The following is a 21,888-nucleotide window of genomic DNA, read 5'->3' as shown; positions in this document are numbered from 1 at the left end:
TTTTGCAGAGAATTCTCACAGAAGGAGATTCCACTTGGGCGACCAAAGTGGTATCAGAAGAGCACGTGTTAGTGGGGTCAGAGCAGAGGGAATTACGCTAGCCCAAGGCGAGAGGCTGCTTTTACACTTATTAACACAACTGTGACCTTGGGCGAATTTCTTAACTTCTCTGCATCTCAGTTGCTTTCTCTCTAAGACATAATATTACTTTCATCATCTTCAGGGAACTGTGAGGATTACTAGAGGAAAGTCGTAGGAATTTGTTCAGTCCTCTCCTTGTGGTGATGCAGGTTACTGTTGGTGGTGATAATGCTGTGCTATCCTTCAGGTAAGCCCGGGGGTCCCCGCTCAGGCCCTCCATTACACAGAGTTGGAAACTCACCAATGAAATCTTTGCCCCAGCTCTCTCTTCTCAGATGCCATGGTTTCTATTACACGATGTCTCAAGTCCAAACAAGCTTATATTTGAAAATACCCACTGATGAACATTTAATACAGCTTTCAATATTTGTCCCAGATGTGTGGCCTAGGAAAACAAGGCCTGTCTAAGCCTCTCCTTTCTCATCAACAAAATGGGGATCTTTGGCAGAGGAGGAAGCTTTTTGACACTCCTTAAATTCTGCTCCATAGGTGGGTGAGTTTATCTACATATACGTAAGACTAACTTTAAATCAAATCATCTTATCCATGTATAAAATATTATGGGGGCGACTGGGTGGCTCAGTGGGTTAAGCCTCTGCCTTCAGCTCAGGTCATGATCTCAGGGTCCTGGGATCAAGCCCCGCATTGGGCTCTCTGCTTGACAGGGAGCCTGCTCCCCCCACCCCCCGCCCACTCTGCCTGTCTCTCTGCCTACTTGTGATCTCTGTCTGTCAAATAAATAAATAAAATCTTTAAAAAATATATTATGTATCTTCCCTCTCTCTCACCATCACATTCAAAGCCTATAAAAATAGCGCACTTGAAAATCACCACAGCAATGGGATTCTTTCATTTTCATGGGTTCCTTCTTAGAAGCATAAGCATAGTCTTCTCTAACGGTTCTGGTAACTTCTTGTGGCCCCATGCATTACTTTAATTTCTGTAAGATGATATAGCAGCAAACAATAGAGGCCATAAAATATCTTACCCTATGACACAGTTATCCCATACACAGTTCTAGATCATGAGGAGCTTATTTTAAAAAGGAGAAAGTTTTATGTTAGATTTAATACTATTTTTTAGTGTTCTCACTATACCTGGAAACAACCTGAATGTCAAAGAATAGAGGATAAGTTCATCAATTTATTCAGGTGTATGGAATAGATAAATATATCTCCAAAGTGAACTAATTTGATCACGACAAAAATCATACATGTGAGGAAATGATTACTTTGGAGACTACATAGATATGTAGAAATGTCTCTATAAAAGAACAAATGAAGAAAGTACAATACAAAATTGTCATGCATTATAACTTAAAATTGATGTCCTCACAAGAGCAACGCTCATTTCCACAGAGACTGTAAATTGATGTCTTTAGACAAAAGAGTCACATAGAACTCTTGAGTGTAATTTTATTAATTTTTAAAAATAGTGTGGGGTTATGAACGTTTGCTGCCGTGCCTCTTGTGATTCATCAACGTGGATCGAACCTGATTCTAACCTGTCCTCAGTCTTTGCTGCTAATGGCAGCTTGAGCTCAGTGTGGGTCCCGAGGTCCTCTGTGTTGGTACACCAAGCACCTTTCCACCAAAACCCAGAGTAGGATGATTCCAGACGAAGTATCCCTAGAAGAGGGATGCTGTAAGATGTCAGCAAGAAGTCCTGTCTTGAACTCTGTATGTTTAAGTCTCTGTTCCTCGAATAGAAAAAGCTTTTTCCTACCTCAGATTCTTTCCACTGTCAGTATCCTCTGCCTGAAATGCTTTCCCCCATTTCTTCATGACAGCGGATCTTTCTCATTCTTCAGGCCTCAGCCTGGATATAAATTCTTTCCCTGGCCACCTTTTTTCACAACTTAGCCCCAGCTATGGCTTAGTCTTTCCATAGAACCTACCACTGTCTCTGTACATCCCATGTATTTATACACTTGCTTGTTCTCCACTAGCATACAAGCTGGTGAGGGCAGACACCTTTCCTCTGTCATTTCCCACTGTACTCCTAGCACCTAGCCCAGATGCCAAGAAATGTTTGCTGAACAAATGAATGAATGTTTAGATACCAAAAAAGAAATGTTTCCTTGATTAAGTGTTAAGTTTAATAATAATAATAATAATAATAACAACGTTGATACAAATAGATGTAGTTTGGAGGAAGAAGTCCTGTATGAATTTTCTTTAATAAGAGGTATAATTTCTGTGACTTTTTAAATATGAAAAAAAAAAGGAAAATATAATGAGAAGCTTGCTTACAAATACCTTTATATTAGTAGGAATTATCTGACAACATAAGACTTTGGATCAGGTTCTTATTTAATTAAAATACTGACAAATTTATTGGAATTTCAAGGACCTGAGCAGATACTGGATCTAAAAAGAGAATTTTATGGGCATGGAAAACCGTTTCAGAGCTTCTATTTCTGTCCCTGGATCACTTTAAGGGAAGACCTGCTGTGTCATGAGGTCAAATCCAGACTGACCTTTGAATGAAAATTAGATCCTGGAAGATCTACTTTTTCAGTCGGCCTAATACCTCATGAAGTAGAAGAATTTATTACTAGTTGGTAAAGAAAATGGAGAGATGAAGATTTAATCTTCGATGTATGAAAACTTAAGAAGAGATTTAAAATGGTTTTCTCTGGGGTCCATCTCTGAGTTTGAAATGAAGACGTCCTGTTTTATGTGGACCTCATACCTCAAGAAACTGAGCTCTTGGGCTTTCTGGTTAAACCTTTCTTCCAGACCGATAGTCCAGACATTTATAGTATTGCTCCATGGCCTATTTTTACTGCAAAGACTGGTTGACAGATACACCAGTCCCTGAGCAGTAGGAATCAAATTTAATTTTAATGTGGGAGTATTTGCCTCCAAAACAAAAACTCTCTATCCACTGGCTTTCTCCTTAAAAATCAACATCATGTCACAAAGGCAAAATCAATTCATAAAGAAGATCCATTAAAGCGGATGCTGAAACTGCATGTTTTTGGCCTTGAGTGGCCTGACTTACAAAGTACTTTGCTTTGGATCCTTACTTCCCTTGGCCTCAATGAACAAGGCCCACATTTTTTTAGCTCCCAGATGCTCTTCTGAATTCAATTTGACTTTTGTAAACTTTGTTCACTCCCTGGGTATTTATTGGCCCCTTTCTGTGTGCCCTGCACTGTTCTAGGTGTTGGTGATGCTGTGATGAGTAAGGTCCTCCAGGGGATACACAGACAGAAAATAAACAGGGAAGCATATCAATAAACAATTAATATATGGCGATGCTGATGTATTGAAGTATCTGTGTACTTAGAAAAGAAACAAAACAAAAGAAAATATTTAAACAGACAGAAAGAATCAAGCACCAGCCCTGCCAAAAGCCTGGGGTGCTCCTGACCGCAGGAAAAATGAATGCAAAACCCTGCACTTGCATACCCCACGGACTGAGCTCCCCCAGGTGTACCCCTCACTTGCCTTACCCTAGTTCTGGCTGTGTCCAAAGGCCCTAGAGGGAGCATGAGCTTGGAGTGTTCAAGGCTCAGAAAGAAGGCAGATGTGGTAGAAGCCTCGTGGATCAAGGGAATGTGGTGTGAAATGAAATTGGAAAGGCAAGTAGGGACCCCCCGGATGAAGAGTCTTGTAGGCTATAGCTGAAGATTTACTTAAATACTCTAAACAGCCATGGGAGGCTTTAAAATCTGGAGTAAGCCCTGATTTGTCATTTTAAGAGTTCATTCTAGATATTGCATGGATAATAAATTGTATGGAGCCTCAAATGTCAGCAAAGTCCCAGCCAGAAGGCAACTCAATCACATACGAATGAGCTGGAGAGACTGTGACTGATGAAAGCTGCAAACAAAAATGCTCAGGTAGCTTTAAGAATATTATCAGCAAAGGGTTTAGCTGTAGAGGGGAAGGAAGGGTAAGACAGTGAGGAGGAACAAAGAGAACAGAACGCTTTGTTCTCCTAAAAAGAGGTAGGGGAGGAGGGCTGGCCCACCTGCTGGTTCCTACAGGTGCCTCTCTGACCCAACTCTTAATATTCCAACCTCCTGAAGCCTCTTCTTCCTCTTTCAAAGCTGGGCCATGAACTTCTACCTCCAGGGAGCCTTGTTTACTTACTCCTACACCAGAACTCTTCCCTTTGAAGTCCTAGATAACTTGCTTTGTTCTCTGCTCTTTGGAATTGAACCTTGTTCTTCTAGGTGTTCATTTGTGTAACTCTAACCTCTTCAATGGTATCTAACCTTCCTGTCCTTGCACTTTCCCTCCTTTTCTTCCTTCCATGAATAATGAATGATGAGTAGTACTTGCCAGGCACTGTTATAGACACTGGTGAAGCCCTCTTTACCAAACTGGGTGCTGGCCCTCGTAATGCTTATAATCTAAAGGAGGGTGGGGGAATGACATTAGCACAATTATCACTTTAATAAATGGGTAATTGCAACTCTGGACATGTTCTGAAGAGAGGATAGGTATGGGTAAGTAGAGGATAACAGGAGCAGATGACCTAGTCCAGAGAAATCAGGGAAGGCTTCCCAAGCAAGTGACATTCAAAATGCGGGCCTTAACATTGGAGGAAATCTAATGTAGTTGGACCCCAGATAGATGGAAGAAAAGGAGACATGAGATGATACAGAGGATGGCCTGTGATGGATTCTGGTGTTTGCTCTAGGTCTAAGGGGAGAAGCGCTACAGGGACATGTCCGCTTCCAGTAAGAATCATCAGGCCGTGATCACAGTCACCATGTGTCATGCTGGCTGCTGTGTGGGGCATAGGGTTGTGGGGGCCTGGGGCAGAGTGGGCTCAGGGAGACCGTTGGGAGGTGGTAGCAGTCCCAGGTGAGAGCAGCTAGCAGCTTTCATGGGGAAAGTGACCATAGAAAATGGAGAGAAGATTCTAGAGGAACTTTAGGAGACAAAGCTGGCCATGGCTCTCATTTCTTTTTGAACACATAGTGGGGCTCCCTGAAGCAATGAAGACAAAGATTTGTCCTGGAGTATGGGTGGAAATGATAGAGCTGACGACATGCTTTACTGCAGAAATCCCTTGCCCTGGCTGGCTGATCTTCTGGTCTGCCCTCTCCACTGAGGACTTCAGAGCAAGAAGGCATTGTGTGTGCTGCAGTGACCCGGAGGAGGTCCCAACTGCCCTGGGTCACTACTGCTAATAGTAATAAGTACCATTTATGGAGGGCTGGGGGCTGTGTAGACCTTAGAGACACGTGGCAGTTATTTAAATTCTTCCAACACAAGTTATTGAAATTTTCTTTGCCTCCGTTACCTGCTCTGTAAATTAAGATAATACTACTTCCGAATTTAGAGGGTGGTGGTAAGGGTTAGATGAAATAATCCACATTTAGCACAGTGACTGACACCTAGTAAGTGTTCGGTAAATATTAGTTACTATGATTATTGAAATAATGGTAACCTCCCTCTCACTAAAAGAAACAAGATGAAGACGAAATGTTTAATCATTACAAAAAATGTAAATAGCTTTACGCAGAGTCATGCAGCCTTAAGCAACTTACTCAAAACTGTGGCTTATAAGTATGGAGGTCTTTGACCCAGATGTGCGTGACACCAGAAACTATGTTTTTGACGTGCAAGGAAAGCAAGGAAAAAGCAAGGGAAGGGGACGATCTTTAAGAAAGATGCATGTTCCTTGAGATGTTTCTGCTGCTAGATCAGACTGCAGGCTCATGGGAAGAGCCCGTGCGGAGTGGAGACCCATGACCAGACACTGACTAGCACGGTGGCCTTGACAGTTTATCCTGCCCCACATACATGGAATGGTTCCCACACGCTTGTGAGCAGCGCAGGCTTAATCTCGAAGGTGCAGAGACATTAAAACAGGGAAACCTTTGCAGTTCTCCTGAGAGTCCTTCTGAAGATGGAGGTGCTACCCATAGGGCCCAGCTTCTCACGTGCCTTTCTCATGAAATACTCAGCATCACCTGAGGTAGGTAGGATCAGGGTCCTCACTTCACAAAGAGCGAACAGAGGCTTAAAGAGGCTAAATACCTTGCCGGAGAGCCACATCCAGAAGCTGATAGAGCCGGAATTTGAACCAGTGTTAGCTGGCTCTACTGGCCTCACCAGTTGGTGACGCTTGTCTCCATCTATGCTGCCCCCTCCATCCTGTGCTTACTGGAGGGACCCAGGGCCCTCCATTTCTCTCTGACCCCTGGAAAGGATCTGTTCTCACTCATGTGCAACCAGGCACGTTGCCCAGCTGGTGACCCCCTCTCTGACATTATTTGTTTGTAAAGCGGCCCAGTGGTGTGTTGGGGCTGGCTTGCTGTGGCCTGTGAGGGGTGATGGTTAAATTTTGAGGAATTTTGGGAGCCAGTAGACATCACAACGGCAGTTTGAAATGGGCCATAACGGGAGTATTGACATGAGAAATCCGCCAACACTATGGATGGGGGCTCCCTGATACTCCCCACTGCCACGGCCAGCACAGCACTTTTTTAAACCTCTGCCCACACACCACGGGGCCCTGATCTCACTGTCCTCTGCTAAAGAATGCCAGGCATCATGGGCCACTCTGCAAGGAAATTGGCAGGCACGGGGAGCTGCCTGCAAGCACACCTGCCAGTAAGCCATGACCTGCCAACTCTAGGCTTCCTTCTGGCCCCCGCATCAGTGCGAAGGCCCTTCCTGGCTCCACTGAGGACACCCGCACATTTCACTACCCAGACCCAAATCCGTGTTAAAGTAAGAGGCTCCATCAGTATGAACGTGGATATTTAAGGATGGATATTTGAGGTTAGAAAATGGTATTTAGAGTTGGAAAAAGACTTACTGCATTTGCAGAATTACAGACTTTTTTTCTGAAAAGGTGGGATTATTTTAAAACTGCAAGGAACATCATTTTACAGATAAGAAGAGTGAAAAAGAAGCAGAGACCTCGAGAGGGCCGATAGTTGGCTCAGCATCCTGCATTTCATCGTGCATACATATCTCTCTCCACAGACTTGCATTTAGTGACCGAGTAGAAAGAATCCAGGCCCCTGATGTTAGCCTGACTTTGAAGAATACTTTGATGTTTTCCTTCATTTGAAAGTGACTGTGTTATGCCACCCTGTATGCTCCTTCAGAGCACGATGATGATACAAATAATGGCTAATTTTTACTAAGTAGCTGGGCTTATGCTAAGTACTTCATATGTTACGTTGAACTCTATGAAATTGCTAATCTCTCGCCTTTTTTGATCTACTGAGTGGTAATTTCAAGTAGTTCAGTCTAAATGCATCCTATCTGGTAATCTTTACCATATTCTCATGAAGTGAATACTATTATCACACCTACTTTACAGATGGTAGGACTAAGGCTTTAATCTTTTAAAAATCGTTTCTTCCCACAAGTGTTATGCAATTGTTTTGTATAGGTGATACGTAGTGCACACTTGTGTGCAAATCAATGGCCCTAAACAACAGAACATACATAGAGCATGAATAGTAATAGCTCACACACCTGACTTTCTCAATGACCTTGGAAAAATTTCTAATGGATTTTTATAATATTTGAAGAAAGGCTTTTATCAATGTTGTATATGAATATAAACCATAGGCATTAGAAAACAAAACAAATTGATGTTTGTACATGATATATCTGTTATATCCCATACGGAAATGTTAGGAGCTACAGCTTATGGTTTCCTGATTTTTTTTTCCCCAGAATTAAGTGTTCTGGAATTTTTTTTTATAATAACTAAAGAATAAGTGAAGGGCACCTGGGTGGCTCAGTCGAGTTAAGTGTCTGCCTTTGACTCAGGTCATGATCCCAGGGTCCTGGGATTGAGCCCATATAGGGCTCCCTGCTCAGTGGGGAGTCTCCCTCTGCCCCTCCCCCTGCTTGTGCACTCTCTCTCTCTCTCTCGCTCTCAAATAAATAAAATCTTAAAAACATAAATGAATAAGGCAGTGATTTTACACCATTGCCTATATGCAAATTATAACCAACAAAATTCAGAATCAAGACCCATTTGGTTGTGTGATTATTTTCAAATAATATTGTACTGAATTCACCACCAAACAGCCCACAAACAGCAACACTGCTCAAAAATAATCAGCACTAACCAAAGCTGACGATGCCTGGAAAACAAATGTCGGGAAAACAAATTGGAGAAAGCTGAAAAATGGGCTCTGGAAAAATAATGAAAAGAAATGACTGCTCTTTCAGTATGAAACAAGAAGTTCTAATATCACAGTAAGAGAGAAAATTGACCGATGCCATGTGGTTTTTCAGTTGTGTATGATGAATCCTCCGAGTTGACTGTTAGCCCAATGTTAACTTAGTCAATAAATATGTACTGAGTATCTAGCAAGGGGGCCCTGTCCGTAAGTAATTCCATATGCCTTCCGATTGATTATTGACCATTACCAATGTGAGTCTGCTGAAGATGAGCGTGCCTGAGCCTCTACAGAAGCAGCAGTCTGATTTCAGCTATGGCATCCTTGGGCTCCATACCCAGCCTGGCCTCCTTTGAGGCTCCATTTCATTGCACACATCCAAGCCTGGCTCTCAAAAGATTCCAGATTCATGTCTATACCTATGAAATCAGATCCCAGCAAGGAATGGGGATGCCTTTGTCTCTAAGTCTCCACCAAGCCCCTAATGTTATTTCCCCTGCAGGAAAATATCAGTTAAAACGCTGCCTTCCCTCCCTAATGATGGGAAAAAAATAATACAATGATAGAGTCAAAAGCTTTGAAAACTGGCTGAGAAGGGCTTAACAGGTGCTAGAATGTTTAAAGAACAAAGGACTGTTGTAGGTAGTATTTTCAGATCTTTCATGTTGGAAAGAAAGAATCTGGTGCAAAAAGATACAGACATTTATTTGCTCAGGCTCAGTCACCTAGAGAGTAGAGTTTGGTCTAATAACAGTATTATTATCAGTGATAACAGAGCAACACGAGTAATTGTAACAATATCACTAATGTGGAATATAAGAATATCTCTAGGCATATAAAGATGCTAAGTAGCTATCTGGCTAAGAACCACTGGTCTATACTGCATAACATCGTGACAGTCCCTGTCTCCTGCGAAGTTTTCCAAGGAATAAAAAATTTACCATTGGACCTTGTAAATTTTAGATAATTAAATGCCCGGGGAATATTATTCCAAGATAGTAAGTGAGTAATGACCATTGGGACAAATAGAATTAAATTAATAAAAACATTACACTGAACTTATCACTTAACCATTGCAAGTATCAGTTTCCTCAACTATAAATTAAGGAAGCTGAGCGAGATCATCCTTTAGGTCCCATTAAATGCTAATATTTTATTAATCTATGTCCCATAAAATCTAGTATACTTCGGATGAAATTCAGATTCTATCCAATCATACCATTTGTCACATAAAATATTATAATCTTATAATAAACTTAAACTCGCAGGAAAAAACCACCAATGAATATTAAACTTATTCTTTTGCAGATATTAGAACTAAAGTCACCTTAAGATAACCCCCCCACCCCTGGACTTTTTTCCACCTTTTCTTCTGATGACTCTTACTGAGAGGCTGTTATTTAGCAAGCATGTCTGTGGCCCCTTTGGCTTGATTTTATTCCATGTATATCTTCATAATTCAGCCCACTCTCAATTAAAAAAAAATACTGTTTAAAAGAAGACAAGACAAAGTGCTCACATACCCCATGACGATTCTCAAAGTATGCCAGGCTGGTTTTGGTTAAAACAAAGAAACGGACTTTAAAGTTTGAGGGAGAAGTTCTTCTCTTTTGTTGTGATTTCTTGATGAGCTGTTCTTCCAGGAGGATAAAGTTGTTCATGATCCAAGTCTTTGGAAGGGAGGCACCATGGGCATCACCCCGTGGCACCTCCAGTGGAAACGGCTCTGGCACGAGGAACACGCTGGGGAGGCGGTTGATTTTCTGAGAGTTGTGAAAGGCCCCTTGCCTCCAGTGTTATCGTTTCATCAGTGTTCAGTCAACACTGTGGAGCTTCTCCTCTGATGTCAAAGGCTATAACCACATCCTTTCAAAATTCACAAAACTAAAAGACATATGTAAAAACTATACACACCCTTTGCTGTACGGTTTGGAAATGATGTTTGAAGAATCTTAGACTTAAAGTGGTAGGAAGCATTAGAGTTTAATCTTTACAGTCCTTGGTTTAGCCCGGTTGACGGTTAAGGCATTATTGCATGCGGGGTGGGATGACAGGCTGTGGAGCCAATGGGGATAGGCTGTGTGTTAGCTTCCTTCTGCTGCTGTAACAAATGATCACAAATTCAGTGGTTCACAATTTATTATCTTACAATTCTGTAGTTCAGAAGTCCAAAATGAGTCTCATCAGGCTAAAATCCAGGTTTCAGCAGGCCTGTGATCCTTTTGGAGGGTCTTTAGGGTAGAATCTGTTTCCTTGCCCCTTCTGCTTCTAGGATCACCCGTATTCCTTGGCTCGTGGATCCCTTCCTCCATCTTCAAAGCCAACAATGACTGGTCAAGTTCTCTCACCTTATACCACCATAAGCAATTCTGTCTCCCTGTTCCAAATTTAAGGACCCTGGTGCTTACCCTGGGCCTGCCAAGATAATCTAAAATAATCACCCTATTTTAAGGTCAGTTTACTGCAACCTGAATTCCATCTTCTACCTTAATTCCTCTTTGCCATGTAACCTAACACATTCACAGGTTCCAGAGATTGGGCATCCACATCTTTAGGGGATCCGTTACTCTCTCTACCACAGTTTGAATTCTGGTTCCACCATCTAACTAGCTGGGAGACTCTAGGCAAATTCTCAAGAGCTCTGAGTCTCAGGTTTTTCATCTGTGAAAGGGGATAAGAGTGTCCCTATACAAGGCACCACAGGGCTGCTCTCTGGTTTCCTTGCCAGTCTCATTTCACAGCTTGCTCACCCATTCTCACTCCAGCCCTCATGCATACCCCCAACATCTCTTCGAACATCTGCTCGTTTTGCCTTAAAACAGCTTCTCTGCCCTGCTTTGCCTGTTTTAACTCTAAATTATACTGCAAGTCTTAGCCTACATGTCACTTCCTCTGGGAAGCCTTCCTGGCATCCTTAAGTCAAAATCACCAATTATACGCAGATGAGCCCTTATAGCTTTCTCTTTATACCCATTATGACAGTTGTCATTGTACATTTTGGAGGGTGATTTTTGCATTAGTGTTTCTCTTCCCCACTATTCTAGAAACTCCATGATGGTAAAGACTGTGTGTGGTTTTGCTCAGTGTTATATATTCAGTAAGAATCACAATGCCTGGTACGTATAAAGGGATGTTAAAAAAAAAATGTGTTGAATGAATAATCACCAAACTGGGTTAGACGGTTAAAAAAGATGATGACCATAAAACACTTCAGAGAAATATATTGAAGTTTATTGTTTTGTGAAGTTTAAATGAAAGCCCATAGGAGTTATAAATAGATGATTACTTTCTTATCCTAAAACTTAGTGGAAGAGCAGAAAACCAGTACGAATTGCATAAAAAACAAGGTGCATTTGGGATTTGAGACAAAGAAACTTGTATGGAATCCCATTTCTCTTACGTATGAAGTTACTTCTCTTTGAGTAAGCTACTTATTCTCTCTGATCCCAAGTCTCCTTGTATCATCCTTTTGAGGCCTGAATTCCTTAAACTCTGAACGGTGGGAGCTAGTCGCATGTCTTGCCTTAGAAATAGTATATGGTTGAAGTACAATATGTGAGTCTTACTTCTGGCATGAAGGAAATAACCAAGAAATCTCAGTGGAAGCAGAGATGGCATATACTGGACAGGGATAAATAATGAAACATTAAATGAAAATTATTCCATCATTATTGCTGGATAGGAATGCAATTATCTAAAATTTTCCATTTTGAATGTAAATTACCAGACTACAGCTTAAACATATTAGATGCCCTACATAGTCAAGACACTCAGGAGTGTGGAGAAGGGGGATAATTTACATGATACCCTCTCCCACATTCTGAGGTTTTAAGATGTGTGTGGAAATACCCTGCCCAAAAGATGTAGTATTTTTTTTCTCTCTCTCTCTCTAAATCTGGGCTCGAGGCAAGGAATGCTGTTTTCTCTAAACAGTTACTCTCCCTATTTCTTTCTGGGTAACTGACTTCCTAAAGTTTATCTGGGCCTAGAGCTTCCAGAATAAAAGCTACATTTTTCAGTCACAAGACTATTTTTTAGCCAATGGAACATGGTAGATGTGATGAGCCCAATTTCCAGGGGATGTCCTTAGTGGCAGTCATCCTACTCTTTTCCTTCCTTCCTACTGACAAGAACGTGGATATGATGGTTGGAGCTGGAGCAGCTCTTTTACATCATGAGGTGAAAATTGCATGTTGAGGACAACAGAGGGAGGGTAAGGTAAAAGAGCTGTAGGTCATAATGAGCTTGGATCCTCTCTGCCAGCATGGAATCACGTTTTCCTTTTTTAACATAAAGAGAAATAAAACTACATTTTCTAAGCCTCTGTTATTTTGAAGTTCTGTCACTAACACCAAACCTAGTGTTACCTAATATAGTACTATATTTTAAAATAGACTGTAAATTCCTTTGAAAAGGGTAGATTTATACCTGTTTGGTTCAGGTTGAAAGATTTACAGACTTCACAAAGTGTTCTCATCTGGGAAAGCAAAATATCATCAGTAACCATTGTAATAGGTGCCTTTCATTTGCCAAGTCTTCATGAAGTGCAATCATAAGTAACTTTATTCTCTTTCTCATAATACCTTCAAGCTCATTCACTGGGATTTGTCTTTGTCCTCACCTAAATGTAACCCTAAAAGGCCTAATATTTTCTCATAGCTTTCAGAAAACATTCATAAAAATACATAATCCCTTTGTTCTGTTATTTTTTGTTTTAAGATTTTATTTATTTGAGAAAGTGAAAGAGTGTGTTCAAGCAAGGGGAGGGGCAGAGGGAGAGAGAGAATCCCAAACAGACATGCTGAGTACCCAGTGCAGAGCCTGATGCAGAGCTCCACCCCAGGTCACCCCGAGATCACGACCTGAGCCTAAACCAAGGGATGGATGCTCGACCTCCTGAGCCACCCAGGTGTCCCCCTTTGTTTTGGTTTTAGAAAGTCCAATTCACTGGAGCTAAATTCAAGAAGCTCCCACTTGTCAAAGATAGAACAATTGGGCATCAAAAAGAATGGTAACCATGAAGAATAGAAGAACAGCCAAATGTTAAAATCATGAGTTTATAAGATGTTTAAAAAAAAAAAATCTCGGGGCACTTGGGTGGCTCAGTGGGTTAGAGCCTCTGCCTTCAGCTCAGGTCATGATCCCAGGGTCCTGGGATTGAGCCCCACATCGGGCTCTCTGCTCAGCAGGGAGCCTGCTTCCCTTCCTCTCTCTGCCTGCCTCTCTGCCTACTTGTGATCTCTGTCTGTCAAATAAATAAATAAAAATCTTTAAAAACAAATCTCAACCTATTGATCACTTTTGGAGGATGCTGGAGAACCAAGGTATTGTTCTGAAAACCAGAAAACAAAGGGAAAGAATAAAACATGTCTTCTGCCTTTCTTGAAGAACCATATCTCAGTTTAGTATTCAAATATTTAATAAGGGAAGGTCTTTCTTTAGAGAAGAATATCAACTAATACATGAAAAGGGATTGATAGAATACTGTCATAGTGCAATCTCAATGACACAATGGATTTAGCCAGCAATCATCAGTGGTTGCTAAAATCATTATGTGAAAAGCCTGCAGGAAAATTTATAGTTTATACATTAGCTTGATAACACTGTAATGTACTGATAAATCTTAACACCACAGAGAGACAACTAGACATATTATGTTTCCTGATGCAATGCAATAGGAAGTACACAAAACCACCTACGCAGAAGTCTTACTCAAAAAAAAAAAAAAATCAGACCCAAATCTCAAACCCCTAGATCTAAATCCAAGCTTGCAGGAAATATAGGAGATAAAGGAACATGACAAATGACACAGACAGATGCAACTGAACAGGTCCAGAATACACAAAACACTGAAGACAAGTGACCTTGTGTCTGCAGCAAGTAAGTCAGAGAAAGAACTTGTAGATTAAAAGACTTTAAGAGGCATATCAAGCATGTGATGGTTTTGTTTGGATTTGGGTTCAAACAAATCAATTGTATGAAGTCAATTGTAAAAAGTCATTTCCTTGTTGTACAAAACAATAAGAAATCTGAAATTGCAATTTGATGATTAATTATTAATTTTTAAGGTGTGATAATGGCCCTGTTATGTTAAAAGTATCCTTATCTTGCACAGAAATATATTGAAATAATTATTTATAAAAGAATAAGATGCTCAAGATTAGCTTTTTTACAACTCTGGGAAGGAGGAGAAATATGTAGGGGAAGAGATGAAAAATGTTTTGTCCATGAGTTGACAATTACTGAAACTGGGTGATGGGTAGGTGGGGGTTCTTTATTCTATTCTCCTTATGTTGCTGTATGTTTGAAAATTTCCATCATGAAAAGTTAAAAAAAGAGAAAGCAAGACCAGTCCAGATCAGCATAATAATAAAAAATCCAAACATGTATTCAATTTAATGCTTTTCCTCAACCTAAGCATGAACCTGCTTCTGACTTAGAAGCATGGTGACTTTTCTACCGTGTCCTAGCTCCTCCTCTTTCCCTTCCCATTAGCCTGGCTCTGGACCTACCTGTTTGTGCTCAGGCTGTGGGGAAGAAGGGAACAAGGCACAGCATTCAATGAGACTACCGTTGTAATCTGGGGTCCATGCCCTCTGCATGTGGTGGATAAGCAATTTTTGTTTTTCTTTCCATAGTAAAATTTGGTCATGTGTTTTGTTGTTGTCATTATTTTCAGAGGGCTCTGACAGCAGTTCTCTTAATGTGGGAGATGCCCCTTGGATTGGGCAATGAGCCCAACCCTCAGTTCTTGGACATCTACTGCTGCAGCTTCAATGTACCTCCTGCTCCTTCCAGCTCTGCTGGGATCCCTTTCCCCGTCTTGGTTGTCCTCTTGGGTGAATTTTCCTTGAAAATGAACTGCATGCCATTTATTCCTTCCATGACTCCACTGCAGGACTCAGGAATCCTTGCCCTGCAATTGATGGGTGCGCCATTTGCCCCAAGTACAACTCCTCTCCCTCTTCAGACCAAATAAGCAGATCTTCCACAAACTTTCACCAGTACATTTTCTCCAAGTGGGACTTAAACACCAGTCCTTAGGTCTCCTAAACTCTGTGAGATAAGTGTCAAGTTCAGTGAGTAGTCCCTTCAGGTCCCTGTCACTTGGCTTCTCATGGAGGCAAGCACCCACTTCCCTTCCCCCATGTGGGGCTGTGAGAGGAAATTTGTAGTGCATCAACATCTCTTTCTCTTGACTTTTCAAGCCCTTGTTTTCTAAGGATGGGAGGTGGGCAAACGCTATTACTGGCAGAACCTGTTTTGCTTCTTATTATGGCACAGATGATACAGTATTCTATTTTAGGATAGGAAGATTCTTGATTCCTTTAATTATAGTATTATAAGCCTTTGTGGCCTCAACTGAAACTGAGTTAGAAAACCTCACTGAACCCCTAACAAAGAAGAAAACAATTCAGTCTGGCACTGCTGGATCCTGACATCAGAAATGTTCATTTTCGGGCGCCTGGGTGGCTCAGCGGGTTAAGCCTCTGCCTTCGGCTCAGGTCATGATCCCAGAGTCCTGGGATTGAGTCCCACATCGGGCTCTCTGCTCAGCAGGGAGCCTGCTTCCCCTCCCCTCTCTGTCTCTCTGCCTACTTGTGATCTCTCTCTCTCTGTCAAATAAATAAATAAATAAAATCTTTAAAAAAAAAAAAAAAAAAAAAAGAAATGTTCATTTTCATTTCTCAGATCTGTGTTGACTTCATGCGAGGCCCACTTTCCTTCATGGCCACACAATGGATGCCAGGAGTTATCGGCTGACTCGTTAGCACTGGAACTGGGTTCTTCTACCTAACAGTTCCAGCAAACCCTTCAGAACCATGGGTCATCCTCCTGGCTTGGGTGGCATGACCACAGGCACCTCCAGCATCACAGCCAAGGCAGTAGAATGTTCTGTTGCCTATTTCTAGGTCTGTACTCTCTCCTGGATTTGGGGGTAGTTTAAGGTCAGCCCTACCCAACCACGCATACCAAGAGCCTGGGGGTGGGCAAGGAACGCCAGCGTGTTGCCACCAGAGAAAGTGGGATGGTTGTCAGTTCACCAATAAATGATCTGCCTTTACACTAACCTAAGGTCCATCTTTGTTGCTTTGTCATTTGAGGTCCCACAGTTCTAGTCCTCTTCCCTGGTCTGAGGAATAACCATTCAGATAAAGGAAGATGCTTCTTATGCAACCACAGAGATTTCCTGTGTCCAGGCCAGAGATCCTTTAACAGTCCTCTTAGGATGTGGCCTCAAAGCTCTTTATATTTTCCCTGTGGTTCTCGTCTGAACTTGATCAGGTTTATTTATATCTGTTTAAAAATGATACCCAGAATATTCTGGTTATTACATAGCCTCTTCTGAAAAGTGTTTTTAAAACCTCACAAATCTTTATTCCTTCTAGAACGACTAATCCTACAGGGGGGAAAAAAAAGCATGAGCACATAGCCATATATGCACGAAGTGTTCCCTGCAGTGTTTTTTGTAACAAGAATGGTCTATATGTGCCTCACTGAGAAATTTATTGAATAATCTATGGTCCGTCCATTTGACAGGACACTCTGAGACCATGAAAATGAGTAAAATTAATCTATAATGTAACATTCTAAAAAAGTACTAGATATATTTAAGATAAAGGTGCAGACCAGTATGTATGGCATAATCCCGTTTATACCTGAAAAACTTTTGTGTTTATATTAATTGTGTGTGTGTGTGTGTGTGTGTGTGTGTGTGTATGTATGCCCACAGGGCGATGTCAGGGAATTTACATATCAATCATTCCCGTAAATGGAATTAAAAGGGTAGAAAGATGTTTCACTTTTCAATTTATATAAATAAAAAATGACATTACAGGAGAATTCCTTTCTACTTTCCAATTTAAAATAAGATAAAACCATGCCCTTTGTCAGAAATCTTTGGTTTAATTAGCAGAAGACAGAGATAACAGATGGCCAGAAAGCTTAGAGCTAATTTTCTGAAATAGATATATATTTCTGGTTCTAACAGTAAAATACATCCTCGCTGGAAAAGGCAAACCAGCAAATCGACAAAATTCTTCTAGTGTCACCCCTCAGAGATAATCGATGTTAGCACTGATTGTACATTCATCCAGGGCTTTTTAGGGTTAAATTAAATATTTAATTGTAATAATTATCTTATCCTAGCTCTTGAATCAGCTACCTGTATGCAGTGTCTAATCTTCATCTTTATTGTTATTGTTAACGGCTTTAGTATTTGTGTGTATATTTAATGGCAAGCTTCCTTAGTATCACATCAAAGACAGAAATATATAAGCCAAGGGAGGGCATCTCCCGGCTTATTAACATAGCAAGATTGGAAGCTGAGAGGGAAATAGTCTCGAAACAAAATGAGGGCAGAATTTTTGGCTCAGCGGGGGACTACACGTGGCTGTGCAGGAAAAAGAATGAAGGAAGCAAAAAGAAGGTAGAAAGGGAAGAGAGGGTGACATGAGTTGAATCATAATATTGAGAAATAAAATTATTTAGATCACCTGTCTGGCTTCTTTTATACCTACCAGCTCATTTTCTTTTTAAACCCAAGGCAGAAGCAAACTGATTTGCATCCTGCCGCTCAGGGGAAGAGTCAAGGTGACTGCAGTCTTTTTCGGACGGCCAGAGTAGACAAAGCAGGTTGGCTTCCTGAGGTCCTAGGTGTCTAAAGCTAACCGCAGCTCATCCCACGCCACCTTGCTTAGCAGCATTGACATAAAAGTACTGGGGATTGTATTTTAGGCCAGGGGATTTACCCCACAGATACATACTGTGTACTGTATGGAAATCTCCCCACCCTCACATCCTGCCCTAGCTCACAATGCCCTCTCAGGTGGCATATTCATTAAAAATGCTATATATAGCGTCTGCTTGCCTTGGCTTTCAAAATAGCAGATGGGGAACAAAAGTTATTGACTGAAACCTCTTCCCATGATATATATGTAGCCTTCAACCACCTATAGTCCTGCATGTCTACATATAGGCAGTATATCATATATTGTGTTTTTACTTCTTATGTCTCTTTAATCTTAGGCCAATTAAAATATATATGGAAAATTATGCTTAGAATTGCGGCTTTGGCAGTTGTTTTTTTTTTTTTTTTTTAAGATTTTATTTATTTATTTGAGAGAAAGAGAGAGACAGAGCACAAGCGGTGGAGAGAGAAGCAGACTTCCTGCTGAGCTGGGAGCGGAGATCAGGCTCGTTCCTAGGACCTGGAGACATGACCTGAGTCCAAGGCAGATGCCCAATCATCCAAGCCACCCAGGCGCCCTGGCAGTTTTTCATACAAAATAATTACTGTTGGTTTTAATATCAGGATGGGTGTTACTAGGCTCACCATTCATTTAACTCATTCACTATTACCCTAGTATATATTTAATTGCCCTCCTGTTTTGTTCCCTGTTTCTACCCTGTGTTCTCCTCCCAGATCACGAGCTTTCTGAAATTAAGGTCATGGCACACACATACTTCACTATCTTCCTTGTTAAGAAGAATTACCCATGGGGTGCCTGTGTGGCTCAGCCGGTTAAGCATCTGTCTTCTGCTCAGGTCTTGATCCCTGGGGACATGGGATGAAGTCCCACATTGTCAGGCTCCCTGCTTGGCAGGGAGCTTGCTTCTCCTTCTCCCTCTGCCCTTCCCCCAGCTTGTGCTCTCTCTCTCCCTCTCTCGCTCTCGTGCTCTCTCTCAAATCAATAAAATCTTTAAAAAATAAGAATAAAAATAAAAAAAAAATTACCCAAAACTTGTAAATAAAACATTTGAAAGGCAGGCAACATGTACTTTCGGTGCCATAGTAAAGCATTCCTTAACATGCCAGCCCAAGGACTATTTAATTGTCTAAGAGAAGGAAGTAAAACCATGGAATTGTATCAGTAAGACCGAAGTATTGCTATCTATTATTTTTAGCAGCTTTTTTGAGATACATTTCACATACCATAAAAGCCATCCATTGAAACTGTATAGTTCAGTGGTTTTTAGTGTATTCAGACTTTGTAGCTATCATAATGTAATTTGAGAACATTTTTGGTCCCTAAGAATGCTATCAACTACTGATTCAAGTCTCAGAGTCTGTGAAGTTCTGTAATGACTTACAGATTTTTGTTTAGAAGAGATGCAAATGCATTCTGACTTATAAAGAAAAGATAACCCCAAAGGTTAAGATTGTATTGTCTTGTAGAGATTTAACCAGTCCAGTAACTAACTTGGCAACGTCCACCTGACATTCTTTTTCCAATGCCAATGGCTATTCCTCTGATTCTCTTTGGAACCAGCTTTCCCATCCTGCTGGTTCCCTCATTGGTAGCTTAATTAAATCTTCGAGGTGTTTTTCTGTATTTGTATGAAAGTCATGTTTAGTAATTTTTGAGACTTACATTTGATAACCTGAATGCTCTTAGCACAATAATGGGCAATGGAATGGCCAATTGGTAAATATATCCTGACTTATTGATCTCTATTTTTTCAATAGGAGATGTGTCAAACTTTTAAAGGTTGGGAAGAGAGAATAAATTTTTGAAAAGTCTTAAAGAGAAATCAGAAAACAAATTTTGAGTGATATTTTATGTTTTGGTTCTCAAATTCTGAAATTTTCTGCTACAGAGAGTTACCTTTGAATGAAGCTATTTATTTCTTTTCTATATCAAGGCCTGAATCAATGAATGGTCTAAGAATAGAGCTTTACTGACATAACATTTTTATAGCTCTGTAAATCTTATATTATAATATTAATCTATTATTAATTAATAATAATAGTAAATAAATTATTAATTATTATATTATTAATATTATCTATTTCTGTAAAAGTAGTATATCCAACAAATCAAAATCTGAAAGGTATAAAAGAGAGTGCCTGGGAGAGCTAGGTCTCCATCCCACCATTTCCCCCAGCCAACAAGTTGCCCCAAGGTCGTTCCTGTTACCAGTTTCTTGTCTATCTTTGTACACATATGTACACACACACAAACATCATTTTAAGATTTTTGACTCAAAAACATATGGCATACCATATATGCCATTTTGCAAATTGTTTTTCATCTACTATCATCTATTGAAAATTGTTTGACACCAGGATACATAATAGTTGCCTCAATTAAAATATGTCAAGCAACTGATCATTTTTTACTTCTGGCATTGCTACCACACTCGTCTTAGCCATCATCATCATCATCTCTTGCAGAAGCCACCCAGTCTCCACTTCTGTCCCCCTACACCTCTACAATCTCTACATCTCTACAATGTCTACATCTACAACATGGTGGCAAGAATGATCCTCTGTCTACAGCAACATCACCCCTTTAGAGCAAAGCCAAAGACCTCACAGTTCTACAAGGCCTGTCCAACACCATCTGCTCCCCCACTCTCACCACAGTTGCTTCTTGGTCTCATCTCCAACCACTTTCTTTCATTCCACTCTTGTCACCATCACCACGGCCCCCTTGGTGTTCCACTAACATACCAGCAATGTTCCTACCTCAGAGTCTCGGCTCTTGCCATTCCCTCTGATTGAGAGGCTACACCCTCAGATGTCTGTACAGCTTCCTCCTTGACCTCCTTTAGGCCTTTGCTCAAATATTGGTTCTCACTAAGCTTTTCTTGACCACCACCTCCTGCTCCCCCTTCCCTGAGCATGCTCCCATCCAGTGTTCCTACTTTATCTTTCTTCACAGCACTTATCAGTGGGCCTGCCAACTATTTTACTCATGTATTATCTATATACAAGCTCTGTGAGAGTGAGGGTGTTCGTCTGCTTTGTCCACTGCTGTACTCTTAGCACCTAGAACAGGGCCTGGCACAAAGTAGGCACTTAATAATATTCATTAAGTGGAGGTATCGATGCTGCACAGTACTCATATATGTGTGTTCTATTTATGTGACTGAGTCTGGTGTAGTTTAACCACTGCCACAAGTGGGGACTTCCATGTGCTTTTGATCTCTTGTGACTTTGAAGAAGTTGTTTAACTTCTTTTAGACTTGATTTGCTCCTTTATAAAACACGGATAGTAGTTGCACATATAATTTATAAATCTGTTGTGAGGATTAAATTTTTAAAGGACTGTGAAGTGGCTAGTAACATGGCTGGCTTGTAAGTTCTTAAAAATGATTTTGTTTTCTCTCATTATCAGTCATTCATCAGAAATAAACTTATGGGACTATATGGTTGGCTAGAATATAGAAAAAACCAACTTCTTATTTTTAAACCTGAGAGTGTTAACTTTTAGTGATTGTCTCATTATAGAATATAAGCCACTTTATTCTTTTTTTTTTTTTTTTTTGGAGAAGTCACTTAACACCTTTAAGAAAAAAATGTTTAGCTCTTCAGAAGTAAAAACCTTCATCTTTGCAATGCCATTTTCTAGCTGGTCCCCAAATTCATACTTGCTCAATCAATTTTGTGGAATAAACAAATAGAAGAATTAATCTCTGTGGCCAAAAGGAAGTTCCTATTTATTGGAAAGCGACAATGTATCAGGTACTGTGATAGGCACCAGGGATATAAAAAAGAACACTTTTATAACCCGAGTGGCTCAGTTGGTTGGGAGTCCAACTCTTGATCTCAGCTCAGGTCTTGATCTTAGGGTTGTGAGTTCAGGCCCCGTACTGGGCTTCTGCTGGGCAAGGAGCCTACT

At 40.7% G+C, this 21,888-nt stretch overlaps 1 protein-coding gene across 1 annotated transcript in view; it reads right to left on the bottom strand.

Annotated features, from left to right (window-relative positions):
• ITK (IL2 inducible T cell kinase) overlaps positions 1-10,103 on the bottom strand; it is a 63,427-nt gene extending 53,324 nt beyond the window's left edge. Inside the window, exon 1 of the mRNA XM_032851660.1 lies at positions 9,784-10,103. Within this exon, the coding sequence (XP_032707551.1) occupies positions 9,784-9,921 (138 nt within the window). The 5' untranslated portion in view covers positions 9,922-10,103. The remainder of the gene's footprint in view (positions 1-9,783) is intronic.
• Positions 10,104-21,888: the final 11,785 nt, after the last annotated feature.

The sequence above is a fragment of the Lontra canadensis genome, unplaced genomic scaffold (genome assembly GCF_010015895.1).
Source record: "Lontra canadensis isolate GAN:19392208 unplaced genomic scaffold, GSC_riverotter_1.0 scaffold5, whole genome shotgun sequence".
NCBI lineage: Eukaryota > Metazoa > Chordata > Mammalia > Carnivora > Mustelidae > Lontra > Lontra canadensis.
Note: the sequence above shows the minus strand (reverse complement) of the source record. Positions and strands in the feature narration are given on the sequence as shown.